Raw genomic sequence first — 11,865 nt, 5'->3', positions numbered from 1 at the left:
ACACCAAAAGAAAGTTTTTCTTTGCTTTTCCTAATTCCATTTCCAGCCGTTGTTGTTAATAAGAAAAAAAAGAATCCATTCAGGGAAAGAATTGTGGAATTCGAGTCCCTTGACAAGATGACTGACTAACTGGGGAAAGAGCTCGGCTCAGCTCTTCCTATAGGCAAGAGGGGCGGCCGACATGGGCGCCATCTCGTGGGGAGGACGATCGGGGCGCATTTTGTGCACCTGTCTTCCTCTCCACCCGCCCCGACGATGTGCGCGCTAGAGATGCGGGCGCCCGCGATCGGTGCGCCACAACAGTGTTTTTATTTTAGGTGTCGATTATTTTCTTTGACATCTGCTTCTGGAGCGAAACAAGTACGTATGGAACGTAACCGTGAGTAAGGGGGACACTTTCTCCGTGACTCTCTCCCCGCAACCCCTCTCCGTGCGTTATGCGCAGAAAATAATATTAACGAGTCTACGAGTTGTGCCCTGTTCCTCCATGCCCCATCCCCACGCTGTTTTTAGTTGTTTTATTTGGAGAAACGGGGCATGGCGATCGGAATGCGCGGAGAGCCATGTTCACGTGTCCGGATGCAGACAATTCACACATTTAAAAATACATTTACAATTCCCCATTGAAATGTTATAACTGTGCATTTTGTAAGCTTCTGTTTTGTCCTGATATTGTAATGCACACTGACTGCACACTGCACTGACTGCTCGACTTAAAGAATGTCAGTCGACTGACAGCTTTCTGGCTGATGATTCAACTTTACGACTTTCAGCGGGCAGCCCTACTGGTATCCCTCCATGCTTCACCAGCTCCACTCTGTTCTTCATACTGTTTTACTCCCCTTCAATTTTCTCATAATTTTTAGTTCTTTTTTTTGTGAATGGTCATCCATATGAACAGGCTACTGACCACAAAATGCCCGATCGTTCCATTCTTGACGGGAAAGGCTGTCATTGGTGTGTTTGTCCCTAATGTGTGACCTCCGCCCTAAAGCCCACGTAGCCTGCCTTAAAAAGGTGGAGCAGCTGAACCCAGCGAGCCATGGATCCATGAAGGCCACATGAGCCAAGTCGCGCTGTGCTTATCAGCCATCCGTAGGGTTCAACTCATTCTCTGAGCACCCGGCTCACTGCGCCTGGCTCCCTTATCTCCCCCCTCTCGCCCCCCTCTTCCCCCCCTTATCTCCCCTTCATCTCCCCCCAGATCGCTGTCACTGAAAGCCTGGCTCCCCTCCCTCACCCCGGGTGGGTTTTTTGCTCAATTTGGGAGGTTGTGGGGGTTTTTGTATCATGTGTTATGTTTCTCTTTCTTTCTTTCTTCCTTTTTTTTGTTCATTTGTTTGTTCGTTCTTTGGTTCATTTGTTTGTGCATTCATTCATTCATTCTTTCACTTTTTTTGTTCATTCATTTTTTGTTCTCTCTTTTTACTTCTTTTCAATCTTTATTTCATTTGTTCAAATATTTGGTTGTTTGTGTGTTCTTTCGTTCTTTCTTTATTTCCTCCAATTTTACTTTGGGTTAACCAGGCATTTTCTTCCAACCATTCTCTGGTCCAGTCTCTGGTTCAGTCTCTGGTCCAGTCTCTGGTTCAGTCTGTATCTTCTTCCCCGGCTCATACTTCTGGTCCAGTCTCCAGTCCAGTCTCTGGTCCAGTGTCCAGTCCAGTTTCTGGTCCAGTCTTGGGGTCAGTCTCTGGTCCAGTCTCCGGTTCAGTCTCCGGTTCCTTCTTTGGTCCAGTCTCCAGTCCAGTCTCTGGTCCAGTGTCCAGTCCAGTCTCTGGTCCAGTCTTCGGGTCAGTCTCTGGTCCAGTCTCCGGTTCAGTCTCCGGTTCCTTCTTTGGTCCAGTCTCCGGTCCAGTCTCTGATTCAGTCTGTATCTTCCTCCCCTGCTCATACATCTGGTCCATTATTCCATTGTGTTTTCCCAAGGCTGAATGATGTTGGACCTTTCATGAGAAAATAACAGGAGCCGTAGTTTGAGAAACGTAAAAGTTCCAGCAGTGCCACTGCCTTTGAGGTTTTTTGTTGCATGACTCTAAGTGTAATTGTGGTAATATATTTCACCAGCCAGTTCTGGATAGATTCCTTTAATTCCTTCTAGTTTAGGGTTAGGGTTAGGGTTAGGGTTAGGGTTAGGGTGGGTTAGGGTGAGGGTGGGTTAGGGTTAGGGTTAGGGTTAGGGTTAGGGATAGGGTTAGGGTTAGGGATGGATGGATGGATGGATGGATAGATAGATCAGTCTACATCTCCATCCCTTGCCAGTGGCGTAACTACCGACAGTGCAACCTGCGCAGCTACACTGGGGCCCAGTGGCCGCTAGGGACATCCCATCAGCGTGCCAGCAATGGGGCAACCTTGATCAGCACGTCAGTGATGGGCTGGTCGTGAACTGCACTCCGCTGTGCGTGTGAGGAGGGTAGGGGAGAGGAGGGTCCAAAGAAATATTTGCACCGGGGCCTATCACCATCATGTTACGCCACTGTCCTCTGTTCATACCTCCATAATTAAACTCCATTGTGTTGGATCAAGGCTGAATTAGGTTTTATTTGAGTGATGTCATTAACGGTGATGGCACCGGAGGCTGGTCCAATTTATCCCGGTTCCCTGAGCCGGACGCTCCCAACTCTCCCACCCCTTCATCACTAAAGAATTGAAAGAATGAAAGGAATTAAGGGCATTACATGTGTGAAACCCAACTTGGCCCAGGCTAATAAACAGCTCTGAAGGCTGTCGTACTCCATCGCCTCTTTCCCATTTGCATCGTTCATAATCTGTAATCCGCCAGGCAGCGAGAGAGAGCAGGAGCGAGGATGCTGAGAAAAGGAGAGCGAGGGAGAGAGAGAGAGAGAGAGAGGCAGACGGAATTACAACGCTCAGGAGATGCTCAGAAGTTTCTCAACCATGATGTATTTAATATGGTTAAGCAGCTATTATCAACTCCGCTCGCTTTGAGTGAAGAGGCCATTTGGCACCGAGAGGACTGCCTCGTATATACAGCCACAACATTAAAACCACTGACAGGTGAAGTGAATAACATTTCTCTTCTCGTTCCAATGGCACCACCAAGGTGTTGGCTATATTACTCAGCATGTGCTGGAACAACAAGCGTGATCCATCGGGGCCCCACCTCGCGAATAACAGGACTTAAAGGCTGCTAACGTCTTGGTGCCAGATACCACGGGACACCTTCAGAGGTCTTGTGTAGTCCATGCCTCCATGGGTCAGAGCTGTTTTGGCGGCACAAGGGGGAGCTACACAACATAAGTGGTTTTTATATATATATATATATATATATATATACAGTCTATGTATATTGACTGTACATACATCAATTACGTTGACAAAACACAAATTTCTTTAAAGCAAAAGTCTGCATATCACCCTTTATTTATTCATGCTACACACTAAATATGCAGTTTAAAAGTCAACAGCCAGAGGGTGGGAATTAGATACATTTGACCATGCGATGGTCAAATGTAATCAATCAATCAAGTCACACATGTTACACTCCATTTTACTTGTCAACACCTTGCATTTATTTTTGTTTATATGTTTTGTGTTGTGTTGTGTTTTTGATCATTTTCAATCAATCCCATATTGTAACAAGTACTCCCTTACTGTGCTTAGCTGCGTTCAGTTTGAGAGACTTTCTTCTTTTAATCCACTACATTTCCAAGCAAATAACAGTCACGTTTACCGTCAAACCAAATCAAACACAAAAAATAATAATAAAAAACTGCACTTTATGTAGAATTATAGGCTCTGTTATATCAGGGCACTGGATACATTGAGTACTTCTACTGTTAATACTTGAAGTACATTTAAAAGAGACTACTTAAATACATTTACTCAAGCTGAAATGCCAATGTGTTTTCTCCCTTTGAGTTATATTTGTATCGTGTTAATTTGTACTTTTAGTTAAAGCTCCGCGTACTTCCTCCGCTTCTATGGTCTCTCAATGGACACCGTCATACATGGCAAATGCTTTATTTAAAACCAAGAGATCAACTAAATAAAATGCAAATGTGTTGTTGACTGCCTCTAAACATTACAGTGATTTAACACAGCCCCAGGTGTGAATATATCAAAATGTATTCTAATAACCAGGGGTAAGTGCTTAGCCTTCAGGGTACACAACCCTATATACATATAAACTATATGCAATGCTGGAGTGTTGTGTTGAAATGTGTAGATCCTAACTGTTATTATCTAGAGCACTGCCGGCTTTATCCCATAGAAAAACACAAAGAGCAAATCTCAAAGGGCTGAAAAACCGCCGGCAAAATGGCGGTCGATCAAGCAAATTGCCTCCCCGCTAGTTATGCTGACATTAAACGCAAACAAAAAAGTTTTGGGTAGCGCGTGTTCCCCGAATAATGTCACCGAAATAATGGTTTTAACATTTCCCCAGAAATCTCAGAGGCTCTTAGCTTATCATTGTTCCTTTGAAACAAGTCCTTGAATTCATTAATAAGTTAATGAACGATGTCGGATGGTTCAACCGTTCCTCATACCCAGAGCCAAAGTAGGGAAAAGAGGAAGAAAATAGAGGGATGAGGTGATGCAGTGGAGGTAAATACAGGATAGTCAAAGGGTTCCGTTGACGTATTTTTCTCAAAGGGCCTTTGGGAGGCTTTAAACCCACTGGTAACTTTGAGCACTGCCAGGAAATTGACAGATAAGGGAACCATAGTTTGAGAAACTGAAATGTTCCGCCTTTAACATTTTTGTTGCAAGATCATTAGTGTTATTACAATAATAATATCTGTCACTGGTTCGAGAGAGATTTATTTTCCTTTCCATAGATAGATAGATAGATAGATAGATAGAAAGATAGATAGATAGATAGATAGATAGATAGATAGATAGATAGATAGATAGATAGATAGATAGATAGATAGATAGATAGATAGATAGATAGATAGATAGATAGACAGACAGACAGACAGACAGACAGACAGACAGACAGACAGACAGACAGATAGATAGATAGATAGATAGTTAGTTAGTTAGTTAGTTAGTTAGTTAGTTAGTTAGTTAGTTAGTTAGTTAGTTAGGTGTTGTTAAACTGGATCTCCAAACCCAAAACATGTACTGTATAGTATGTAGTATGTATAGATAGTACTGACACTATAGTATAGTATCAGTGCATGATTTTGAATAGCCATATATTATTAGTTGTCGACAGATTCCTTTAATTCCGTCTTGTTTCATTCCCATAGATAGATGGATGGATGGCTAAAAAGAGGGAGGGAAAAAATAGATAAATAGTACTTTGAGAAACCAAAAAGTTCCAGCAGCCGCCATTTAGGTTTCTGTTGCACAATGCACTTATGGTAATAAATGTCACTGGTTCTAGACAGATACTTTACATACTTTTGAGATTGATTGACAAAAAGAGGGAGGGAAGCAAACCGGAGGAGCAACAGTGACAGGACGAAAGAAAGAAAGAAAGAAAGAAAGAAAGAAAGAAAGAAAGAAAGAAAGAAATCAAATGAAAGAAACAAGACGGAAAAAAGGAAAAGCATGGTTTTGTGGCTCGCTGGCCAGCCTTTGTCTGAGTGTAGCGGAACAAGTGAACTTAGAGCTATTTAGGAGCATCGTTCTACAGCTTAGACAGAGGATTAGAGAGAGAGAGAGAGGGGAGAGAGAGAGAAAGACGGGGCTAAATGTCACCCGACTTGTGTCTCGTAAGCAGCTGTTATTCCCGTTGGTCTTATCGTGCCGAGTGGGAACGTGTTGACGGAGAGGGGGAGTAGAGAAAGAGAAAAGAGAAGGAGGAGAAGGAGCGGGATCGCTGCCGCCGGACGGAGCTGCTAAGCGTTTAATCTCCCGGCGCTGGGAGAATACAAACGATCTGGTAATCGCGGCCGACCTTGACACCAAACAACAAGGTCGCCAGGGAGCGGAGCCGGGGGATGCGTTGCATTTCCCACTGACATGTAGAACATTTGGAACATTTAGTGGAAAAGAATGGCGTGTGTCCCATTCATGTATTCAGTCATTTGTTTGCTCATTCTACCTCCTTGCAACTGCTGCTTTTGCCCATTGCACTAATTGTAAATACAGTTTTTAACTCTTTACTTAGATCCTGCGAATATTTCTGTTAAATTGACCTTTTTTTTTTTTAACTCTTTATTCGGTGCGTAATCCTACAGATACCAGTACCAATACCACTGCAAACAGTGTGTGTGTGTGTGTGTGTGTGTGTGTGAGTGACTGTATGTTATTTACTGCAATTCCGCTATCACCACAGGCCACAGCGTGCACGCTCCTCAGCGCTGTCCACGCTCGCCAGGGTCATAGACGTTTACCAGGACCGTACACTCCTCAGCTTCCACATTCATATTTCCACATTCACACCTGCCTGTCCAAAAAGAAAAAGAAAATGTGTGTGTGTGTGTGTGTGTGTGTGTGTGTGTGTGTGTGTGTGTGTGTGTGTGTATGTGTGTGTGTGTGGTGTGTGTGTGTGCGCGTGTGTGTGTGTGTCATACAATGTGCGTTTGTACCCTCATTTTGTGTACTTTGTGTAATGCCTTTGTAAGGCTGCTCTGCGTCTTTCCCTTTATGTAATTAAAGGACTTTTGTCCTCAACAACGGAGCATTACGCACCCCCCCACCTCCTCCCTTTCCCCCTCATTATTTAATTTACCGCAGGAGATATGATTATACTCAAGGCAAATTCAATTTCTTTTTTTTTTTTTTTGCCGGTGTGATTACCAAAGCCCACCGGCAAGTGTTTTTTGTGATAAGCCTCGAGATTTTTTCCAGCCTTATTACACAAGAGTTATAATGGAGCCGCTGACCACCTCCAGAGGAATTCAGCGATCTGAAAAGCCATGAAACAATGTCATCCTGATGATCACGAACGACTAATAACCCCCTTGTGGTGGACCAGATGCCGGGAGTATCATCCTGGCATGTCAGTCAGTAAAAAAAATAGCTCCAAATGCACGGCAACAAGGGTCAAGTTCTTTGTCTTGTTTTGTCATGAAAATGATATGGAAAGGGACTGGGGCATACTATCCGAATGACTTTTCCCATCCTGGCTTGTCCTTCCTCCTCGGGGGTGGGGGGCCAGGAGCAGTGGGCAGCATACGTGGACCTGGTGATGAGTGTCCATCGCTGGTCAGACGATGATGTGTGCATGTTTTTGGGGGGGGGGGGGGGGGGTCCTTACTGATGTTAGATGGAGGAAACCCCATGTGAGCACGGGGAGAACATGCAGACTCCACACAGAAAGGCTCCTATTTTGGAGATAATCCACCGGAGCACGGTGCCAACAGCGCCCGAGGCTGGAATCGAGCCCGGGACCTTCTTGCTGTGACGCAGCAGTGCAACACTGTGCCACCGTGCCACGTGTGTTGTATGTAGTGAAAACATCCTTTCAACGACTCAGGAGTCGGGGGTGACATCATTGCTGAGGATGAAATGAATGTGACAAAAGGCATTTGGCATAATTCACATTGGATGCGAGTGATTTCACTTCGCATTCCACTGAAATAAATATTTTTGACAGGAATTAAATTATCCTTTTGAGAATTCCATTCGCCAACTCGAAGCTTGACCGACTCCTCTGGCTCCCGCTGCACCGACTGAATCAAACGAGCGAAGAGTCAGAAAACTGAACAAATGTGTTTTCACTGAGCCACTCGTGAAGAGCCGAGTCTCCAAAAAGAGCTGAACTTTTCGTCACTACTCGTGAGGCTTCTCCCATACCTCCTTCTGTACGTACTGGAACTGTGAGGGGATCTGAGAATCAGGTTTATTTGGAATTCCCCGGTCGCGTTATTGTGATACCTCGACGTTATTGTTAGGGAAATGTAGTCATTGTCATTTCAGACAGTTCAGCTTGAACGCGCCAAATGAACTTCTGGGAAGAGCAGGGCGTGGGCCCCCGATTCTGGGGGCTGACTTGGGAGGGGACGGCGTGGTTCGCCGCGTCATTTCCGAGCCACGACCTAAACCGCCTTTGAGGCAGGTTTTGCTCACGACCAAAACATGTAAAATCAAAATGCAATTAACCAACGACCTCCTCAAAGGAACTCACCTCACCGGTTCACCGTATCACCTCACTTCCCCCCGTCTGCTCTGGGTCTTACAAAATGCAAAGTGTGCTCAGATGAACTCGACATAACCACTGACTTCTTCGGGGAAAAAAAAACACATTTTCACAGAACTAGGGTTGAATCGTAAATCATAATGACAATTATTCATTTGGAATGAATTCATTTGCCTGAATTCCGCGCTTCTACAATTGATGAAGTGCATGTTTTCCACTTGTTGAAGGAGTAATATGCACTTAAGTCTTAATAATGGGCCACTCTCTGGGATCGCACATGCTCAGCAAAAATTACCTTTGACAGCAGAAATACTGTATGTTTATCAGTAATCATGGTCTTTTCCATTAAAACTGTCCCTGTTGATTGCTTTGTCATTCTTGTTTTTAAAAATAAGGGGCTTTACTTCCCAGACACTCAACTATCCACTTATCTGCGTCGGCAAATAGTTGCCCACCGCACTCAGCGACCCGGGTGATGGGGAACAAGCTCACTGATTACTCATCGTTCTGATCAACTCCAGTGGTTAAGGCTTTTCCACCGACTAACTAAACCACATCTTTAGAAGAAATGAAGTTTGAAGTGTAAGTTCAAGGCTTGTATTTGCTGCGGCATCATTGTGTCCAGATTCGGGGGAACAAATGGCCTGTTGTCGTACGTATTGGTACATAATGTTAAACCAGGTTGGAAAGCTATGACCTCAGTGGCAAAAAAAAACAACCTTTTTTTGTTTGAAGAAGAAGAACCTCATTAAGATTTGTTCAAATATTTGGTGAATTACTGAACCAAGTCACAATTTATTGAGCATTTTATGGAGAATTTAGGACACAACGAGAGCCAAAACCAATCCGAACAACCCAATGTAGTGCAGGGTAAACACAACAGACAAAGAAATGCCGCTTTCTTCAGATTCTCAAGGTTTTACTCTTTGTGCTCTATGAATATAATTGCTTTGATTGGATGATTCTGTGTGAATACGTTTTACTTTTGATACTTGGTACGTTTAATCTCAAGTGCTTTCATGAGTCGTTGATGGTGTTGAACGCAGGACTTTCACGTTTTCCACAAAGACCGGGCGAGACATCGCAAAGTTAAAATGTTTTGGAAACACGACACTATTTTTGGAAAACTCACATTGAGTGGCTCGATCCTCCGAAAAGTGGGGTCCGACAATGCTCTGTGGTCACAGCCAGAACCTCAGACTTCTGATCTCTCGGTCTCCATCCCTCCACCCCTCCACCCCTCCACCCCTACTCCTCCTCCTCCTCTGAACACATGATCCCGCTCGTTGCACTCGTCCGTGGTCAGATCCCTCCAGCAGTGGGGGCCAGGGTGGAGCGTCAGTCCCAGGTCTGGGCGTCTGCGGCACTCAGCAGCTTCTCTGAGAGGCTCTAGAATTTAATCAGTGAGAGACGGAAGATGATGATGGTGATGAAGCTGGTGGAATCTCTGTGTCCTGCTCTGTTTGAAACACAAACCACTGTTTCCCAACCTGATTTCTGCCACGGAAATAATTAGTTTTGCCACAAGATCATCCCACGGCACTACACCACTCGCCTGTTAACCACTTAAAACGTTACAAACACCTAGAATTGTGGTTATTATTATTGCCTACCGATGTGATACAAGACTCGCAAATGATTTGTTCCTAGAGAACAAATCTTCTAGATAACTCAGGAGTCACTTTGGCCAAAGAGTGAATCTTCGACTCACAAACAATAGTTACTGAGTAACGAGGCCAAAATGGTGAAGACATTTGGTGTAATTCACCTCGCTCACCGCACGTTACGCCAACTGAACCAAACGACCCAGGAGCCGGAAAATTGAGCGACTCTTTTAACCCAGTGACTCGTCAACAACCGAATCCCAAATGTTAGTCGAACCTTTCATCACTGCGATTAGTCCTCACTCTCACAGTGAAACGTTATATGTGGGAGCGTCTATTCTTCCTGGAAAAGTGGATTACACCCAGCATGAGGAAAAAAGAGTGTGTGCATGTGTGTGTGCGTGTGTGTGTGTGTGTGTGGGGGGGGGGGGGGGGGGTGTATGTATGTGTGTGTGTGTGTGTGCATGTGTGTGTGCGTGTGTGTGTGTGTGTGTATGTGTGCGTGTGTGTGTGCGTGTGTGTATGTGTGTGTGTGTGTGTGTGTGTGTGCGTGTGTGTATGTGTGTGCATGTGTGTGTGCGTGTGTGTGTGCGTGTGTGTATGTGTGTGTGTGTGTGTGTGTGTGTGTGTGTGTGTGTGTGTGTGTGTGTGTGTGTGTGTGTGTGTGTGTGTGTGTGTGCGTGTGTGTGTGTGCGTGCGTGTGTGTGTATACACATACAATAAGGTGCTAATAAGAATACTTGACTAGTTGTCAGGATCTTAATTTCCAAGGCTATTTGAGAAGATTTTTCTTCATTTACACTCTCTTCTAACAGGAAGTCTATTCGTGCACTTTTATCACCTCACTCTTTCCCTGTTCCAATCCCCCCTGTCGCTGCCGCGCTTGTTGTTCTTTTTCCTGGTTCCGTCTAGTCTCAGAGCCCGATGAGTCAAGATTTTAATCAAATGCTGCTATGTATTTAGGTTTTTTTTATTTTTTTTTTATATCTTTTTTTTTTTAAATCAAAGATGTATTAAGTTGCACCATAAACCCTTAGCTCTCACTCATCTGTTGAGAAAAAGCAACATGAAAAGGTCGAGGTGTTGTGGTGGAGCCTGCTGAGCTGATCAACTATAAGCCAATTATAATATAAATAAAAATGTATATGCAAGGGACATTCGCTTTTGCCTTTGCACTGCATTTGAGTTTTCCCGCAATAGCAAAAGGAGTGTATTTTTAAACCTTATTTCACCCTCATCTTCTCGGTCTATACTCTGCTTTTCATGCTTTTTTCCGACGACAGATTTTCAAACGTCCCTGACAATATGTGGCGTTTTTTTTTTAACTACATGCATGAGAAGCAAAAGATTAATTTTAAAAAGGTTACACTGATGCCACGCAGCTACGTCCAGCTGAAGCAGAGTAATAAAATAAGACTGATAAGCACCTTCCACACTTCCACGCCACCCACTCACCATGACTCGAATTCTGATGACATTTTCTCGTAAAAGTCTGCATATATAAAATATATACAAAATATATACATAAACCCAAAAACTTCTCCCCATTTGGGAAGCACTATACTATAAATGAAACAGTATATTAAAAATGTTTATAATGCAATAAAAAAAATATGATCCATGCTCGGAAGTGAAGTAAAGATAAAAAAAAAAAAAACTTCTGCTGCTTATTATTTTTATTATTTTTATTTTAGTTGCACCATGAAACTTGTACAGAATAAAATTGAATAAAAAAAGGTGAAGGAGGCATGGTGGTAAAGCCTGCTGATCATATAGATTATAGGCAAATAATAATTAAATTGTATTTATGCACATGACATTGCGACAGGACATTGCTTTCATGATGCCTCGCTGTGGCGAAGGCAAAGTGTTTTGTTTTACTCTCACACCCACACCACTAGAACCCCTATCTTTTCGAATTTAATCAATCTCACCTTTTCTTTAAATGCAACACTTCCAAAATGCATACAAACTTTTTTTTATTAATCAAAAAACAAACCTACCCAATACTGGTAAAAATGAATGGTATGGTAATTTCTCTACAGACAATTAGAATTACATACCTCAACAGTCTGAACAATAAAAAGAAGAATTGATAAATACAATTTAAAAAAAAGCAGATAACCAAATATACAGAAATAGCCGAAAATACAGCATAAAAAAGCCAATAAAATTCATTTTAATACAGAATATACATAG

The 11,865-nt window shown here is 43.3% G+C and overlaps 1 protein-coding gene across 1 annotated transcript in view; it reads left to right on the top strand.

The window, feature by feature from the left end:
• Positions 1 to 11,684: 11,684 nt before the first annotated feature.
• The window catches only part of fstl4 (follistatin-like 4), a gene marked incomplete at both ends in the record, with an annotated part of 132,032 nt that continues 131,851 nt past the window's right edge, over positions 11,685 to 11,865 (top strand). The window contains one exon of the mRNA XM_080014201.1: positions 11,685 to 11,691. Coding sequence (XP_079870327.1) covers positions 11,685 to 11,691 — 7 coding nt within the window. The remainder of the gene's footprint in view (positions 11,692 to 11,865) is intronic.

This window comes from Zeus faber, assembly GCF_960531495.2.
Source record: "Zeus faber genome assembly, chromosome: 14".
Lineage (NCBI taxonomy): Eukaryota > Metazoa > Chordata > Actinopteri > Zeiformes > Zeidae > Zeus > Zeus faber.
The sequence above is the reverse complement of the archived record's forward strand: the minus strand, read 5'-3'. Positions and strand labels throughout refer to the sequence as shown.